The following is a 15,042-nucleotide window of genomic DNA, read 5'->3' as shown; positions in this document are numbered from 1 at the left end:
TTTGACTTTCACTGTAGCAAAATAATTTTTAAAAAATTTTCTCTAATGTATTTGATTTTACAGCATTGTGAATTCTCATAGTTTATATAGTATTCGTGTTTTCAACTTTGTGCACATAGGTGTGCGTGTGAGATGAAGTAGGACTATTATAATGAGAACCTTACATTTTCAGTGATGTCAAAAAACCCAACAAGACATTGCCTTCTTCATGTCTATAGCATTCTTAAATTGCTAATGTAACTTTTGTGGTGATAGGATATTGCGACATCGAGGTTTGGATTGCACTCTGATTTCAGACTGTAAGAATGCCAAGTCTCAAAGAAAAAGTAGTATAATTTTTCCTCCATCCAAATCTGAGCTGGCAGTTTATTTCTTCAAGGAAAAAGTGGTCCACTACTCAGTATGTGGGGTAGTTCAACAAGGCAGCTGGTATTCAAAACTGCGGCAGCTTTTCAGAACATGGTGGCTTAATGCCAAAAGTGACTTCTCTGTCACCAATAGAATCTACCCAGAAAATAATTTGAATTCCAAATGAAAATACATCTCTCTCTTTTGGGGGACAAGGGGAGATGATACTAGTACTGGGGATTCTTTAAATAATTACATTTTTGAGGTTCTTATGAATTGCTGCTGTATGATAATGCCAGGTTTTAAACTATCTGAGGTAGTGTTGTTTTCTGCTTGTGACGGGATGTAGAAGTTATAAAGATACTCATGATTCCTCCTCACTCCATTCCCGCATCCTTCTGCCACATAAGGGGAATCAGTTCAAGAATGCATGCTGTATATTTACATGTCTTTCTGAGAGTAGGGTTTTTTTGACAGTAAATCCTAGTGCGCACGTCCAGACATGCGATAACTGGAGCAAGAAAAAAATCCAGGTGCATTGTTAAATTAATATTTAAAATCCAGGACAGATAGGCAGTCTTTTGACACTAAACCTATGTTTTCCTGCATCTGTTTAAGCTCATGTATATTCATCAGATCTGTCAGGGATAAGGGAGTTATTCATCCACTTTCTATTCTTACAAACTGAACAATGACACTTAATACATGACCAGTCCTATAAATTTGTGCTTTGTCTCTCTTCAGTGTTGTATCTTCGAATGTAGGATACCGTTCAAACTGAGGAATAAATCTTCTGTAAGCAGAAACCCCAGTGATGCACTCTACATAAATTGCGAGGGCATGTATTTTTATCTTTACTGTGGAAAGGCACTGGTATGAAGATGGTCAGAGCTAGTGAACTGCTTTTACAATGCACTGCAAATTGAAATAACTTTTTCTTTGGCTTTTAATTATTTCTGAAAGTGCAGTTGTGAAACATAATTTTATTTAAAGCTGAGCCTGTGAGCTGTATAGCAGCTGACTGCATTGAGCATGGATTTTGTTTGAGTGCTGACATCTCTCATTAGAGGAATGCATTTGTCTAGCTCACGTTTTCCTTATGCTTTTTATGTGGTCTAGGAATGTGCTGGATGAGAGTTCACGTTATTTCCTGCCCTGGTAGTTAGGTTTGGAAATAATATAGATTAGGCCTTTGGTTCTACTTCAGTTTCCAGATTGTGAACACAAAATCAATTCTAAAACCTGGATTAAATTTCCAACAGTTTTTCTTGAGAGGGATTTAGACTAGAAGTTACAGACAATAGAAGATTACCAATGTTCTGCGCTTGAACGTTGAGCATTACTAATGTTCAAATGCAGTGTGTGTAGCCTTTTCGTTGTTGATATACTATGCAATAGATAAGATTTTATAATTATTTTCTTTTTCTTTATGGATTTTTAAGTCTAGCAAACTGAGCCCTTAATTGAACCCTAGATAATTATTCAAGAGATGGATTGGAAAACCAGCAGAGAGGCCAGAAAGATTATTCTGAGACTTGGTTCCCATCAAAAGGGTTTGCAGAGCTTGTACCACTCCTCAGTTGTGGGCTCTGTAATTGTCATCATTCACTCCAGAGGTGCGGAAGGGGAATAGTGAGCACTCTGAATTTGAATGGGGATTCATGAACGGCGTTGGCACAGAAACTTGTACAGTACCTGTTTGCATCTAGTAGTGAGTCAAAACTATATCTGCAGATTATGATCTGAAAAACCTAATTAAATAAACTAGTGGTGCTTTGTTCTCTGTGAGAAAGCAAATAGATAAATACTGTAGACCTTCCTAGGAGATAATTCTTGAAGGTAAGAAAGAACTGTGATAATTGTTGGCTTGATTCCACTGATGTTTGAGTCATAGACAAAATAAATACTAAATTTATAGTATATTGAGTCATAGACAAATACTAAAATTTTTCTTTGGCACATGATTTTGGTGGTTCTGGACTAAGTGAATATGCCACTGAATCATTGAATCTTAATGAATAAATGTAGTTTCTAAATTCATGCAGAGGGGGCATCACACTTCTCACAAGGTGGATTGTGTTTTAGAGGCTAGATTTAGATTATGGTTAAGTGTACTATTCAGTGTCTAGATTCCCTGGATTTCTTGTTCATTAAGATGAGTGGTCTATTCTACTTTAATTTAGTGTTGCTCTTAGTTTCATGTTGGTACATGGAACTCTTGAATTTTGACATGAGAGATTATCAGTGATTATCTTGTTCTGTATATTCAGGATATTTTTTAGTATGTTATTTGTAGTAGAGTGGTCTACTACATGTTTGTAAAACAAGAGATTACTGTATATGATTTAAAAGCTGTTATCTAAGTGGTGTTATTCATAGAATATCCCTTTCTGTATTTGTTCACTTATTTTAGATATAGTTTAGTCTGGATTGAAAGCGAGCCAGTAGATGTCCACTAGATTTAGCCCATCATACAGTGGATTTCATCAGGTTCATTAAATATTATTTGATACTGTTTATTTATGATGTGTTTTCCAAATCTGGGGCTGGTGCATTTTGCCAAAAGAAAAACTAAATCTACTTTAATGAACCAGCTGAAACTCTGTAGTACCTGATAGGTATGATTTATAGATAGGGCTTCAATAGAAGGCACTATTAGGAAGATTTAATAAACTATCATTTTGTTGTAAAGAGATTTTTTAAAATCTGTTCAGTTCTTGTGCACAATAAAAGAGTTTCCTAAACAATTTTTACCAGTTTTCATAACATTAAAACTTCCTTCAGCAAGTGAAATCTCCAGCCCCTGTGATTCAGCAAGCTGCTGAATGCCATGCAGGAGTAGAACAGTACCCTTCCCCTTCCGGGGGTGCTATGGGCCATGATGCTGCTATTGTGTGCCCAGATCTTTCAGGAAAACTGTGAACCGCATCAAACTAAATAGTAGCCAAGCAGTTCTGGTGGGGAAAAAAGGATTCCCAGAACATGTTTGAGGAAAGAATAAAGAATTTTTGAGGAACTGTGGACCGAGAAGCATTCTTTAAAAGTCAACAGTGCTTCTCTTTGATCTTTAAGGTTGTATAGAAAAGAAAATTTGATGCTGTTTGGCAAAGATGCTGGTCGCTTCAGGCTGGAGGATTGATTCTCCACTCCCAGTTCACTGCAGTCAGTCCCTATGTGCAGCATCCATGGGCTATGTGTTGGTGCTTAAGCAGGCTCAGGTGTGCTTGGCTGTCATCCTCCCCCAGTCCCTTTCTCAGGTGATAACCTTCAGGCCTTCCTGAGGCAGTGTTTTCCTCTTCTCTCTGCCAAAGATTTCAGTTAAATCTGTCTGCTTGGACCAGTCTTTACTGAGTTGCTGCAAGTTCAGATTATACAATTACTGATGTTTTGCAGGCCTCTTTCAACTGATGTCTTGGTTTTCTTGGGAGTTTTTTGCTGCCCTTGCTGTATTTTTTTCCTCCTCCCACTGATTAATAAACCTCATAAATTGCCCTGAGTTTTTGGATTGTAGGATTTTTTCTGTCTATCTTGTGTCAGTAGTCATTGAAACCCACCCCCTCTCGTACGTGCCTTCCAGAAAGCTTTCTATATGAAATAAACCCCAGCAAACAGTATGTCTATCATTTTTCCATTTATTGAAGATAATCTGTTATTTTCCTAGGTCTTTTCTGAATTGGCTGTTTCAAACTAAACTGAATTTTCTTCCTTATAAAGAATATAACTAAGTCAAGGTTTCCCAGCAAATAAGATACAAATTTGCGTGTGTGTTTTGGGTCTGGGGGCTGTGTCTCTCTTCCAGCAGACTTTTCCTGTTAGGAATATTTAGTTTTGTTGGTTTAGTTTTGAGTATCAACCTTTTATGCTTCTCGGAAGATTAGGATTCACTTGTATTATCCCTCAGTAGGACACTAAGGTTTGAGACTTAAAATTCTTCTACCCCCTTTCATTGCTCTTCAGGTTAAATGCTTTTCTGGATCTGAGAGTTATTGCTGTGCATGCATTGTATGTCCTAACTCACTATTAAATGAGTTTCCATTTTTCTTTCTGTTTTAAAAAGAATCTTAAATGGACTATTGAGGAAAAACAGCTTTAAATTATATCATTGTGTATTCGATGAATTTTTAGATTTTAATACAGCTTTTTTTTTAACTTCAGGGCTTCTACTTCAAGTTCCTTAACTTTTCACTACAGTTTTGCATTTACAAAATATTTTAGCAAAACTAGGAGCATCTTTTTTATTTTTTAATTTTTCTTTACAATATTTTGGTGTCTTAAATTTTTTTTTAATGGTTTCTCATCTCTAATAGCTTATATCTTTGTTCCTAATACAGCTTGCATTTATGTGTAGATCAGTAAAATTTTACAAAAATAAAATACCATTATTTACTGAGTATTTTAAAATGCTCTTTTCATGGACGAATCAGATGTCAGGGAGGCAGTGCCTTAACTTGAGAAAACTTTTGGATATAAGGGTAACATTTGAGTTTATGTAGCTGAATGATAGCTGCAGTAGCTGAAATGTGATATGGTGAATTCAAGGGCACTGTAATTTACCTGCTGTTAGCTGAGCTCAGTATGAAGGATAATTTAGAAGCACTTGCCCTGGAGAGCTACAGATTAATAAAGATAAAATGCTGACTTTTTGATGCTACTTACTTGCCATACTAAGAGCTTTAGCTGAAGAATTCCTTTTCCTTTTAAACCTTCATATCTTCCCTTGGTAATATTTAAAAGGATGGTTTGGGGGTTATTTTGTTTGTTTTTTCTTCCCATACTTTTTTTTTTTTCCTCCAAAAGCAGAAGGGGCTGGGGGGGAAATCCTGCATATTTTTAGATCACGTGTGGTAGCTACTTTGTCATCAACAATGTGTGGATATATTTGCAATGAAGTTTAAACAGTATGGTGAGTATCCAGATGGAGTGTGTTTCCTAATCTTTAGCTTATTTACTCTGTTGGGAGCATCCGTAAACATTTATAGTATTCTTCAGGACAAACTGTACAATTAAGCTTGAGATTCCTGGTATAGAAAATCACAGTATATAAAAAGCCACCAAGATTTTCTCTGAGAGATTTCCAACTGTGAATTTTTGCCTGTGATACTCTAAAAGTAGTTTTTAAAATGTCTATGATGGATGATGAAATTCTAAAGAGAAGGTGATAGCAAATTAAAGTGTCATGCTTCAGTAGACCCTAGCATGGAGTGTAACAATATACACTGTGTAAATGTCATAGGAAAGAGAGAATGGTAGGACTTTTTCCTTCTGTACACTTTGTTCCTGCTGGTGATATCTATTGAAATGTCACTTTATATGAAGCTAAGAGAAGTCTCCTAGAGCTGAAAAATATTGATGGTAGTGACTAAGATTTAGCTTTGTGTTGCTAAAATTATATTCAGCTTTAATTTAGAGCAAAGAGAATTCTATTAGTGAAAATAGGGATTAATAATTGAGAATTTATATACAGTTTTATCCCTAGAAAAACATTTTAAAAATACATGAACTTGTCCATCTTTAGTTTTCTCTTATATGCTTATTTTACCCTCCAAGATGCTTAAGATGACTGCAGTCCTGTGGAATGAACTTTGGCTTTTGACAGTTAAGTTGTCAGTCCTTCTCTTCTATAAATTGTTACAGTAAATGAGGTCCCTTTTATATTTGTATAACTTTGCGCACTGCAACAAGGATTCTTGCTCTTTTGACACCCTGAAATAAATGCTCTCCCTCTATTCCCCATCCAAGTTTGTTTTCTTGTGACCGATTTGCTCACTGTAGTGACTGCAGGAGTGGGGATGGCAGCAAGTCAGAGCTCTGGTGTGTGGCCAGTGGGTGCCTGAGATGGCTCATCCTCACCTGACACTGCTTAGACAGGGTCAGCAGGATTTGCTGTATAAGCAAACATAAAGCAGTTCTCCTCCTGTTGCTGCACAGGAGCAGCTGAACAGACAACAGTAGCTGTGGAGTATTTCCTTGCACACAAACATGTGACAACTTTTTTATTAGTGGGATTCACAGATTTTGGATGTGAATTCATAGTAGAGATAAATTGGTCAGAAAGGCCCACCTTGTAACTTTTGGATTCTGACTCAAGTCTAACTTTTTATACCAGTAATGAAAAAGAGTTTGAAGCCATCAGTGGAGCTGATTCCAGCAGAGAAAAGAACACTCTACTCAGCAGAGGGAAGTGAACAGCTGGAGAGGAAAGTGTCTGTTACCTGAGACCACTAGCACACAAGACAATCCAACGCACTGGTTAAATCTTCGAAGGTGCTATGGGCAACCCCCTTTTGCAGTTGTCATTGATGCAATAGTTGTTGTTAGCCATTCTGTTGATAATTCATATTGTAGGAATTACTAGCAGATGGGAAAATAGATGACTCAGAATATAGTATTAACAATCCATATTTTTTTAATCAAAGGCCCCTAATAGGCATGTTGCATGTAAGATTCATTTGAGCAGTTGCTAGGAAGAATTTGTTTTTTCAAGTAAACACAACAAACTTGATACAGATTACTTTTTGACTGAATATCTACTTTCTTAACGATTTAAACCCTAAAAATAAATTTGCTTGTTTTCACTGCACCAGCTAAATAGCAGTATTTCATAATTTACTTCGATAGACTGGAGGTTTGCAATGGTAACTCATGCATTATGGAATTAATAATTAAATCTACTTTTATCATATTGAAAACATAATTGGCATAGAGGTTTTATTTACCTCTCTTGCTGTCCAGAACGGATTAAGAGTATAGTGTTCTATATCCACCACAATTTTAGCTTCCGCCCCTTGAAAAGTTTGGTTGGCTACAGATACATGCTGGCCAAATGTGGCTATTGAGTTCCAGACCCCCTCACCTAAATCCATGGACTGCAAGCCCCACCAAGTATCTTGGATATATGTCCTTCCTGCTGACTCCTATGCTGGACACATGGGGAAGCCACTAGTCAGGATTTACATTGTGCTCTTTGACTTCATGACTTCTGAGAGTCTATTTTTGATTGTACTTTATCTCTTTCCTTCTGAGCTTGTTGCTACAGGTCTCAGGTCTGTAGACAGGAATGCACACCTATTTTCCACGTGCCCCTTTTGGCTGGAATTTTCATCAGTATGAGGATTGTAACCAAAATATGTAAGATAGTGTGAGTCCTCCCACAGGCAGTAGTATTGACTGCAAGTAATTATTCTTTGATTTGCTGAAAATAGTGATCCAAATGAACCTCGTCCATATGGGAGGCAAGAAGTTAGATCAAAAGACAAAAAAGTAAAACTTGTTGCACTTCCCTTGCAGAAGTTTGGTTGTGGGAGGTGACTGCATCAGTATGTGAGGAAGGAGTTCCTTGTGTGTCACTGTTTGAAGACGTGTGAAAAAAACAAGCACCTGGAACCAGTATTGACCAGAGTAAGAATGTTTTCTGCATAGATGTATTGGATTTGTGTGGCCAGGTTTTGATAGCAGGGTGGCTTCTGTGAGAAGCTGCCAGAAGCTTCCCCTGTGTCCAGCAGAGCCAGTGGCAGCCAGCTCTGGACCTGCTACTGGCCAAGGCCAAGCCAGTCAGGAATGGTAGTAATGCCTCTGTGATAACATATTTAAGAAGGAAAAGAAAGGTAATGTGCTGTGGTAATTGTGGCCAGAGAAGAGCAGAGTTGAGACTATGTGAGAGCAGCAACTCTGCAGACACCAAGGTCAGTGGAGAAGTGAGGGAGGAGGTTCAGCTCCAGGCGCTGGAGCTAAGGTTCAATTGCAGCCTCTGGTGAGGTGACTGCCCTTACAGTTCATGGAGGTAAATGGGGATGCAGAGATCCACCTGCAGCTTGTGGAGAAGGCCCACACCGGAGCAGGTGGATGCTGGAAAGAGATTCGTGAATCTGTAGGAGGCCCATGCTGGAGCAGGCTCCTGGCAGGAGCCTGCATGCCTGTGGAGAGAGGAGCCCATGCTGGAGCAGGTTTCCTGGTAGGACTTGTGACCCTGTGTGTGACCCACGCTGGAGCAGCCTGTCCTGGAAGGCCTGCACCCTGTGGAAGAGTGACCCACATTGCAGCAGTTTGTGCAGACTGATGCCCATGGGATGGACTCACACTGGGGAAGTTTATGAAGGACTGTCTCCCATGGGAGGGACCCCACACTGGAGCAGAGGAAGGACTCCTGTCCCTGAGCAGCAGCAGAAATAACATGTGATAAACTGATCATAACCTCCATTCCTTGTCTCCCTCTGCTGCTGGGGGAAGGAGGTAGAGCTGGGAAGGAGGGAGGGGTGGAGGGAAGTTGTTTTTAAGATCCATTTGACTTCTCGTTATCCTGCTCTGATTTTGTTATAAGTAAATTTAATTAATATCCCCAATTCAGTTCTGTTTGGCCCATGATAGAATTTGGTGAGTGATCTCTCCCAGACCTTATCTCAAGCTCATGAATCTTTGTTATATCTTCTCTCTCCTGTCCAGTTGCAGGAGTGATAGACCAGCTTTTGTGTGTGCCTGGCATCCAGACAGGGTCAACCCACTACAACAGGAAATACTCTTCTGATGACATGCTAATTTGCACTGTATTCAACAAACCTTGCATGATTATGCTGGATTATTGTAAACCCCCAGATTGATTAGCAGTGGTTCCTACCACCTTCACACAAGGGCAGTGCGCCTGTCTGTGGAGCACTTGTACCTCTGGCCAGTGCTCTGGTGGCAACTAGAACACTTCGTGCCCAGAGCTGCCTCAGCTTTGGGATTTTTACTGTATCCCAGCTTAATGAGGACAGTCACATTAAGAAAAGCTTGCTAACAATTCCTTATCTGTTCTGCTCCTTTTTAACTTCTACACGTGGCGTTTCCTGGAAAAGCCTCTAACCTATTACAAATAAGCTGAAAAATGAGCAAGGAGGAGTTAAATGATTGGTGTTCCATTTGCTAGAAGTTTGAGGTAAAGTGTACCAAGTTTCCAGACTTACTGGTCTCCCAAGTGTGTGGCTGCGTTGCCTTTTCCAAAGATTATAACTGAAAATTTTAGTTCAGTCAGAAGGTTAGTTATGCTTCTATTCTGTGCTATTTGTCCCAGCTTGGGTTGGTGCTGCTGAAAGATACTTCTGCCACTGGAAACTTGGGTTGATGGACCTCCTTTCTGAAAGGTTGCCTTCCACCAGGATTTCCCCCTGATCAGGGAGGGGAGAAGGTCGAGGCAGGAGCTGCTGGCACTCAGCTTGCAGCACTGGAAGCTTGTCCCATAAGGATGACTGTTTTCTGGTCTCTTCGTAGGCAGAGTTGATTTCCCTTGCTCTAGCAAAGCAGAGAAATTCAGTGAGGTTTCTTTGCATGTGACTGTGACTTCAGAATACATCAGCTTCAAGGAGAAATTGTTCAATGTCATCTGGATCTGGTAGTGGTTTGACTTCCTTGTTCAATTTGCTTCCCTTATACATTGTAGCTCTCTTTAATGATTATGTTGACAAATACACCTTTAAGGAGAAAAGTGGGGTTTTTTGTACAGCTAATCTTTCTTCTGGAAAACGGGGTATGTGTACTCACTCTAAAAGGCTGTGTCTGTGTGTGGCTTTACAAGCTGGAGTTTGGACTATTCCTTTCCCAAACCCGTGCGATTACCTGGTGAAATAAAGGGTCCCAGTGAAGGCAAACACTGCTACCAGAAATGCCATTCACTAAAGACCTCTGCCTTGGAAGTAGCCCATCCTGACATTAATTGCTGTCTCTTGTGTGGTTGTGGGTGTTTGATCTCTGATAGTACATGATTGAATCCATTACGTGGAGTGGCAGAAATTGAAACTATCTATTATTGTCACACAAATGCTATCCTGATTACAATTGTAATTGTAACGATTTATTTGTTACAGTTATAACCTTTTAAAAAGCTACTGAAATACAATTTAAAGCCTTTCTGAATTCCTGTAGCTTGTACTGCTGAATGCTTCTCTCTCCCTTCCCATTAATGCCAGTAGCCCCAGTAGTTACAACAACAAGCTACTTGGTGAATTATTTATGGCAGTTTAAATTGCAAACTGTTTGCAAGTGGAAGTAAATGAATGCTGAGCTCTGTTGCTTTAAGAATTTGAACCAAAATATTTATCATGCAGGGCAATAAATTACGTAGGAGTAATTAAGTATCTTGTTTGAGTTATTTCTACACATCTTATTTGATATATTTGCTGTTGCATTCAGTGTTTGAATTACTGCAGGCTTTTAGGTTTTGTGAAGTAATACCTATAGCACAGACAGAAGTCAAAGAAATATATTTTTAAATTTGCCAAGTAGGCATAAATGTGCACAGACACACACAGATATTTCCCAGATTCAGCTGTGGCTGATAACATGGTTTTCTCACCTGATGTCAGATAGACAAGACCTTCCTAACTCTTCTGTTTTCTGCCACTTTCTTCCTTTAAATATCCTGAGCATCAGCTGTTCATATAGGTGAGTACCGTGGCTATCTGGATCTCCTGGGTGACATGTCTGAGATAATTCCAAAAGATTCTCAGTCTCTGGCTTAAAAAATTCGTTTTTTTTATATTTTAATATTCATCCCAGCTGTCTGTGATCTTTAAAGAGTAGTTAATTCTGTTTGCTGGCTCTGTTTCTTGATTGAAATTTAAATAAAAACTCACCCACCACATTCTTCTCCGCTGATTTATGAAAAATGTTTTTCAGGGCAGAATAATTACATGATTACATCAGTTGGAGTCTATTCTGTGTAGTGTAACCCTGATGTCTGCAGTGCTGACTGAGAGAGCATAAGTGGCTGTCCAGACTGGTCAAGAGCGGGTAGGGACTTCATCACTGGCAGTCTCACAAAACACATGCAGAAGATTATTCAGTGTCTACCATAGGCATTTGCTGGTCTGTGGAGCCCCAAATGCATTATTCCTGTCACACGTGCTAAATACATTATTCCTGTCACACGTGGGTTTATTGCTCCTCTCATCTGTGCTGTGGGATCAGTTAAACAGTGGAGTCGGCACTGTCATCTCTTCCCATTATACTTAAAATCTCTGACACTTAACTCCTCTGAGAGAATATCTTCACTGAAAAGTGTGTCATGTGCCAGTTACATATACCAATGGGCTAAAAATCAAGTAGAATAGAAAGGTTTTTAATCTTTTCTTTCTCTGAAAAATTAAAAGGTCTTTTTCTGCAAAAGTCTTGGTGACTGTGGAATTCCTTTCCCCCATCCTTTTTTCTATATGTCATATGGGAAGAGTGCAGTAAACTGGATGATATTTGATGCCTTGGGAGGCAACTCTTTCCTTCATAAGGAGAAGAGTCCTTGGGAGAAAGCAAGGGAGGGCAAACAGAGTGTCCGAAGGACGACAACAAAGATGGTGAAGGGTCTGGAGGGGAAGCCATATGAAGAACTTGGTCTGTTCAGCCTGGAAATTTCCTGTTCAGGGGAAATTTCATTGTTGTCTACAACTTCCTCGTGAGGGGAAGAAGAGGAGCAGACACTGATCCCTTCTCTGTGTACCCCAGTGACAGGACCCAAGGGAATGGCCTGAACTTGTGTCAGGGGAGGTTTAGGCTGGATATCAGGAAAAGGTTCTTCACCCAGAGGAAGGTTGGGCACTGGAACAGCTCCCCAGGGAAGTGGTCACAGCACCAAGCCTGACAGAGTTAAAGAACTGTTTGAACAATGTTACCAGGCATGTGATGCGACTCTTGTGGCTGTACTGTTCAGGGCCAGGAGTTGGACATCGATGATCCTTGTGGGTCCCTTCGAACTCGGCATATTCTGTGATTCTGTAAGACCAACAGTGCTGGGCATATCTGAGGTCTCATACAGATCTTGGGATCTTTGGTCCTCGAAGGTGTTTTGATATCTGGGGTTTAATTCTCTTCTTCATTAGGAATCTTATGGTTAAAATGATGTTGCATAAAAATGTTCATCTTTTCCACATGCTCTGCTATGCATTTCTGATATGTCTGCTCTCTGTATTATGACTTTAGGTTGTTTACTATGTACAATGTGGTCTGTTAGTAGAAGTCATAATGTTGGGCTTTGGACTGTATGTAGCAGTATGTGTTGCTAATTTGTATGCCTCAATTGCTGATAAAAATAAAGATCAAAAGTAGCAGTTCATTCATTGGGGAAAACAGATCAGACTGTGTTGATGGAAGCCTGCCCTAGATTCATGAATGAAATACTGACTCATTAGTAGTTGATTCAGAAAATTCTTTTTTTTCTCCCCACGAGTTAGGTAGTGTGCTTGTTTGCAGTATCAGAATATTTGCAAACAAAATAAAGATTATCCCTTTCTTAAGAGGAAGTTATATGTGCTATTTGAAATTTGTTGATATTTTTCACAGTGGTGAAGAATCATTGGCACATTGGCAGTTCTGACAAGAGAGAAGTACAGAAAGGCACTAAATTACATCAGGAAAAAACCACATAGGCCGGACAAAGAACGCATTTCAAATGCAGATCATTCCCTGCAATAGCAGGTGGAACAGTAGTGCCTGACCTGCCCCAGTATCTGACAAGACTCCAACCTTTGTTGGCAGCAGCCAGCAAGGCAGTGAAATCATTTACATGTTGTATGAACAGTCACTTTTAATGAGCAAAATGTAATGAACCATTAAACATTTTGAGAAAATATCTTTGGAAAGAAAAGAACTTGGTCAAAGGTAACCCACCATAAATTCAGGAAGTTATTTCATGTATTACTTAAACACTGTTAGCAATTTGTTTTGACTAGTTCTGACACTGGTCTGCTGGGGAAGACAGGTGCCTTGTCATTCTTATCAGAAAGTACCCCATAATATCTGTCAGGGTATTACTTACAACAGCTCTCTATTTTTCAGGCTTCTATAAGAGACAGAAGTTCGGTAAGAAGTATTTGATTATGCAATATAATTTATATACATGAGTATGTATATATATATATTTCTATTCTGTGGCATGCTTTTTTCAGCCTAATGAGTTAAACTCCAGCCCTGGATCTATTTGCAATTTATTTGCAAGATTTGAAAAGGTTGGTTTTTTTTTTAATTAAAACTATGTGTGTTTGATTTCATATGGTGTTATTTACTGTGGAACACACTAAGTCTTTTGGCTATATCAACAGTTATATGTAAGTATACATACACTCTTAAGTGTGTAAAAACCCTTCAGCTGTAAACTAAAGGCTTACAAAAGGCAGTGGTTTTTCATTTTTGTTGAAAACAGTTTCTAATATTTTTTGTGGGATTCTTTTTTGTTTGGTTGTTTTACAGTTAAAGAATCTGAGTTTAGAAGAATTACAGATGAGATTAAAGGCTTTGGACCCTATGATGGAACGAGAAATTGAGGAGCTTCGTCAGAGGTACACTGCAAAGAGGCAACCTATCCTAGACGCGATGGATGCAAAGAAACGGAGGCAGCAAAATTTCTGAGTTGGTTTTACTTTCAAACATAATACTATGAGTCAGTGTGGACACTGGTAACTTTGTAAGTCAGAAGGAATTCGATTATGAGAGTTTTCAAAACTCCAATCTGTTAAATTTTCCTTCACAAGCAGTGACAATTGGAGCAGTCAAGAATATACATATGGTGTTCTGCAAAGGCAGCAAACACATTACCACTTGTTTGCATTTTCAAATGTTTAATGTGATAGAAGTTTAATCTATTACTTCCCAATTTTTTTCAGGTGTGTGGTGGTAACTTGGTGTTGTACATTGGGAATTGTGTTTTGGAGCACCTGGAATGATTTCTTGATTGTGCAACACTACCGAGCCTTATATTGCAATGTATTTTTCTCCCACTTAGTAGCATATTTATTATGTAATCTTTGGTTATCCTATTTATTTTATGCCTGTTTTCTGTTGGGAAGTATTAGGATAATACTGGGGAGAGCAGAGTCAAATTAGATAAGATTGGTATTGTAGTATAATGAAAAGCTGCTCACCACTGTATTATCTTTTAAAACACCAATTTATCCCGATTCAGGACAGCACTTGAACATGTATCCAGCCCATTCATAGCAGTAAGATTTAGGAATAAAGTAAGTAATAGGCACATGTTTTTCTGCTTTCCTGAATCAGGGACTGGTGTAGTTGAGTAGTACAGTTGTTACACTACAGAGCATTCTTTGAGAGAGTATTTCTGTCATTTGTACGCACACTGAGTCAGCTGTCATTAAACAAGAAAACAAGTGCCTAATCAGTTTTAATTTTTGTTATTCAGGAGAAGCAATACTTACAGTCACTCCTTCAATGTAAACTTCCAATTGCTATTGCAATTCTGACCAGTATAAACCTCTATTTTGCACCGTAGTTTTATAATGAAATAACAGCTACACTTTCTGGATATGTTTTTTGGTTCATTTGGGGTTTTTTTAATCACTGTTTTGAGGGGAGAGGGGAATTATTAGTGCTTTGGGGTTTGTTTGTTTTCACATTATAGCTACAAAGGGATAGTAATTTAAAAACCAAAGAAAATAAATTGAATACTTATATTTAATAAGTATAGAAAAGAAGCAACATTCAATAGTGTTCTGAGGGGGTTGTCCTGCGATTGCTAAACATTCAAAATTCCTATAGTCTTCTGTTGGTAGATTTTGGGGAATCAGAAATGCAGGACCAAGATCTTAATAGCTTTTTACAAGTTCTTGTCTGGTTTATGTTGTGGAATATCTATTGGTAGAATTTACAACATTGTGAGAAGTATTTCAGACTTAGCAGAAAATGTGTTCCATTCTCTGAACAATCTACTGTGTTCTCTAT

General features: G+C 38.7%; 1 protein-coding gene across 4 annotated transcripts in view; it reads left to right on the top strand.

Annotated features, from left to right (window-relative positions):
• The window catches only part of STK3 (serine/threonine kinase 3), a 134,507-nt gene extending 120,417 nt beyond the window's left edge, over positions 1 to 14,090 (top strand). For all 4 annotated transcript variants that reach the window (XM_069005212.1, XM_069005213.1, XM_069005214.1 and 1 more), the window contains one exon: positions 13,555 to 14,090. In XM_069005212.1, coding sequence (XP_068861313.1) covers positions 13,555 to 13,713 — 159 coding nt within the window. In that variant the 3' untranslated portion in view covers positions 13,714 to 14,090. The remainder of the gene's footprint in view (positions 1 to 13,554) is intronic.
• Positions 14,091 to 15,042: the final 952 nt, after the last annotated feature.

This window comes from Aphelocoma coerulescens, chromosome 2 (assembly GCF_041296385.1).
Source record: "Aphelocoma coerulescens isolate FSJ_1873_10779 chromosome 2, UR_Acoe_1.0, whole genome shotgun sequence".
Classification (NCBI taxonomy): domain Eukaryota; kingdom Metazoa; phylum Chordata; class Aves; order Passeriformes; family Corvidae; genus Aphelocoma; species Aphelocoma coerulescens.
Note: the sequence above shows the minus strand (reverse complement) of the source record. Positions and strands in the feature narration are given on the sequence as shown.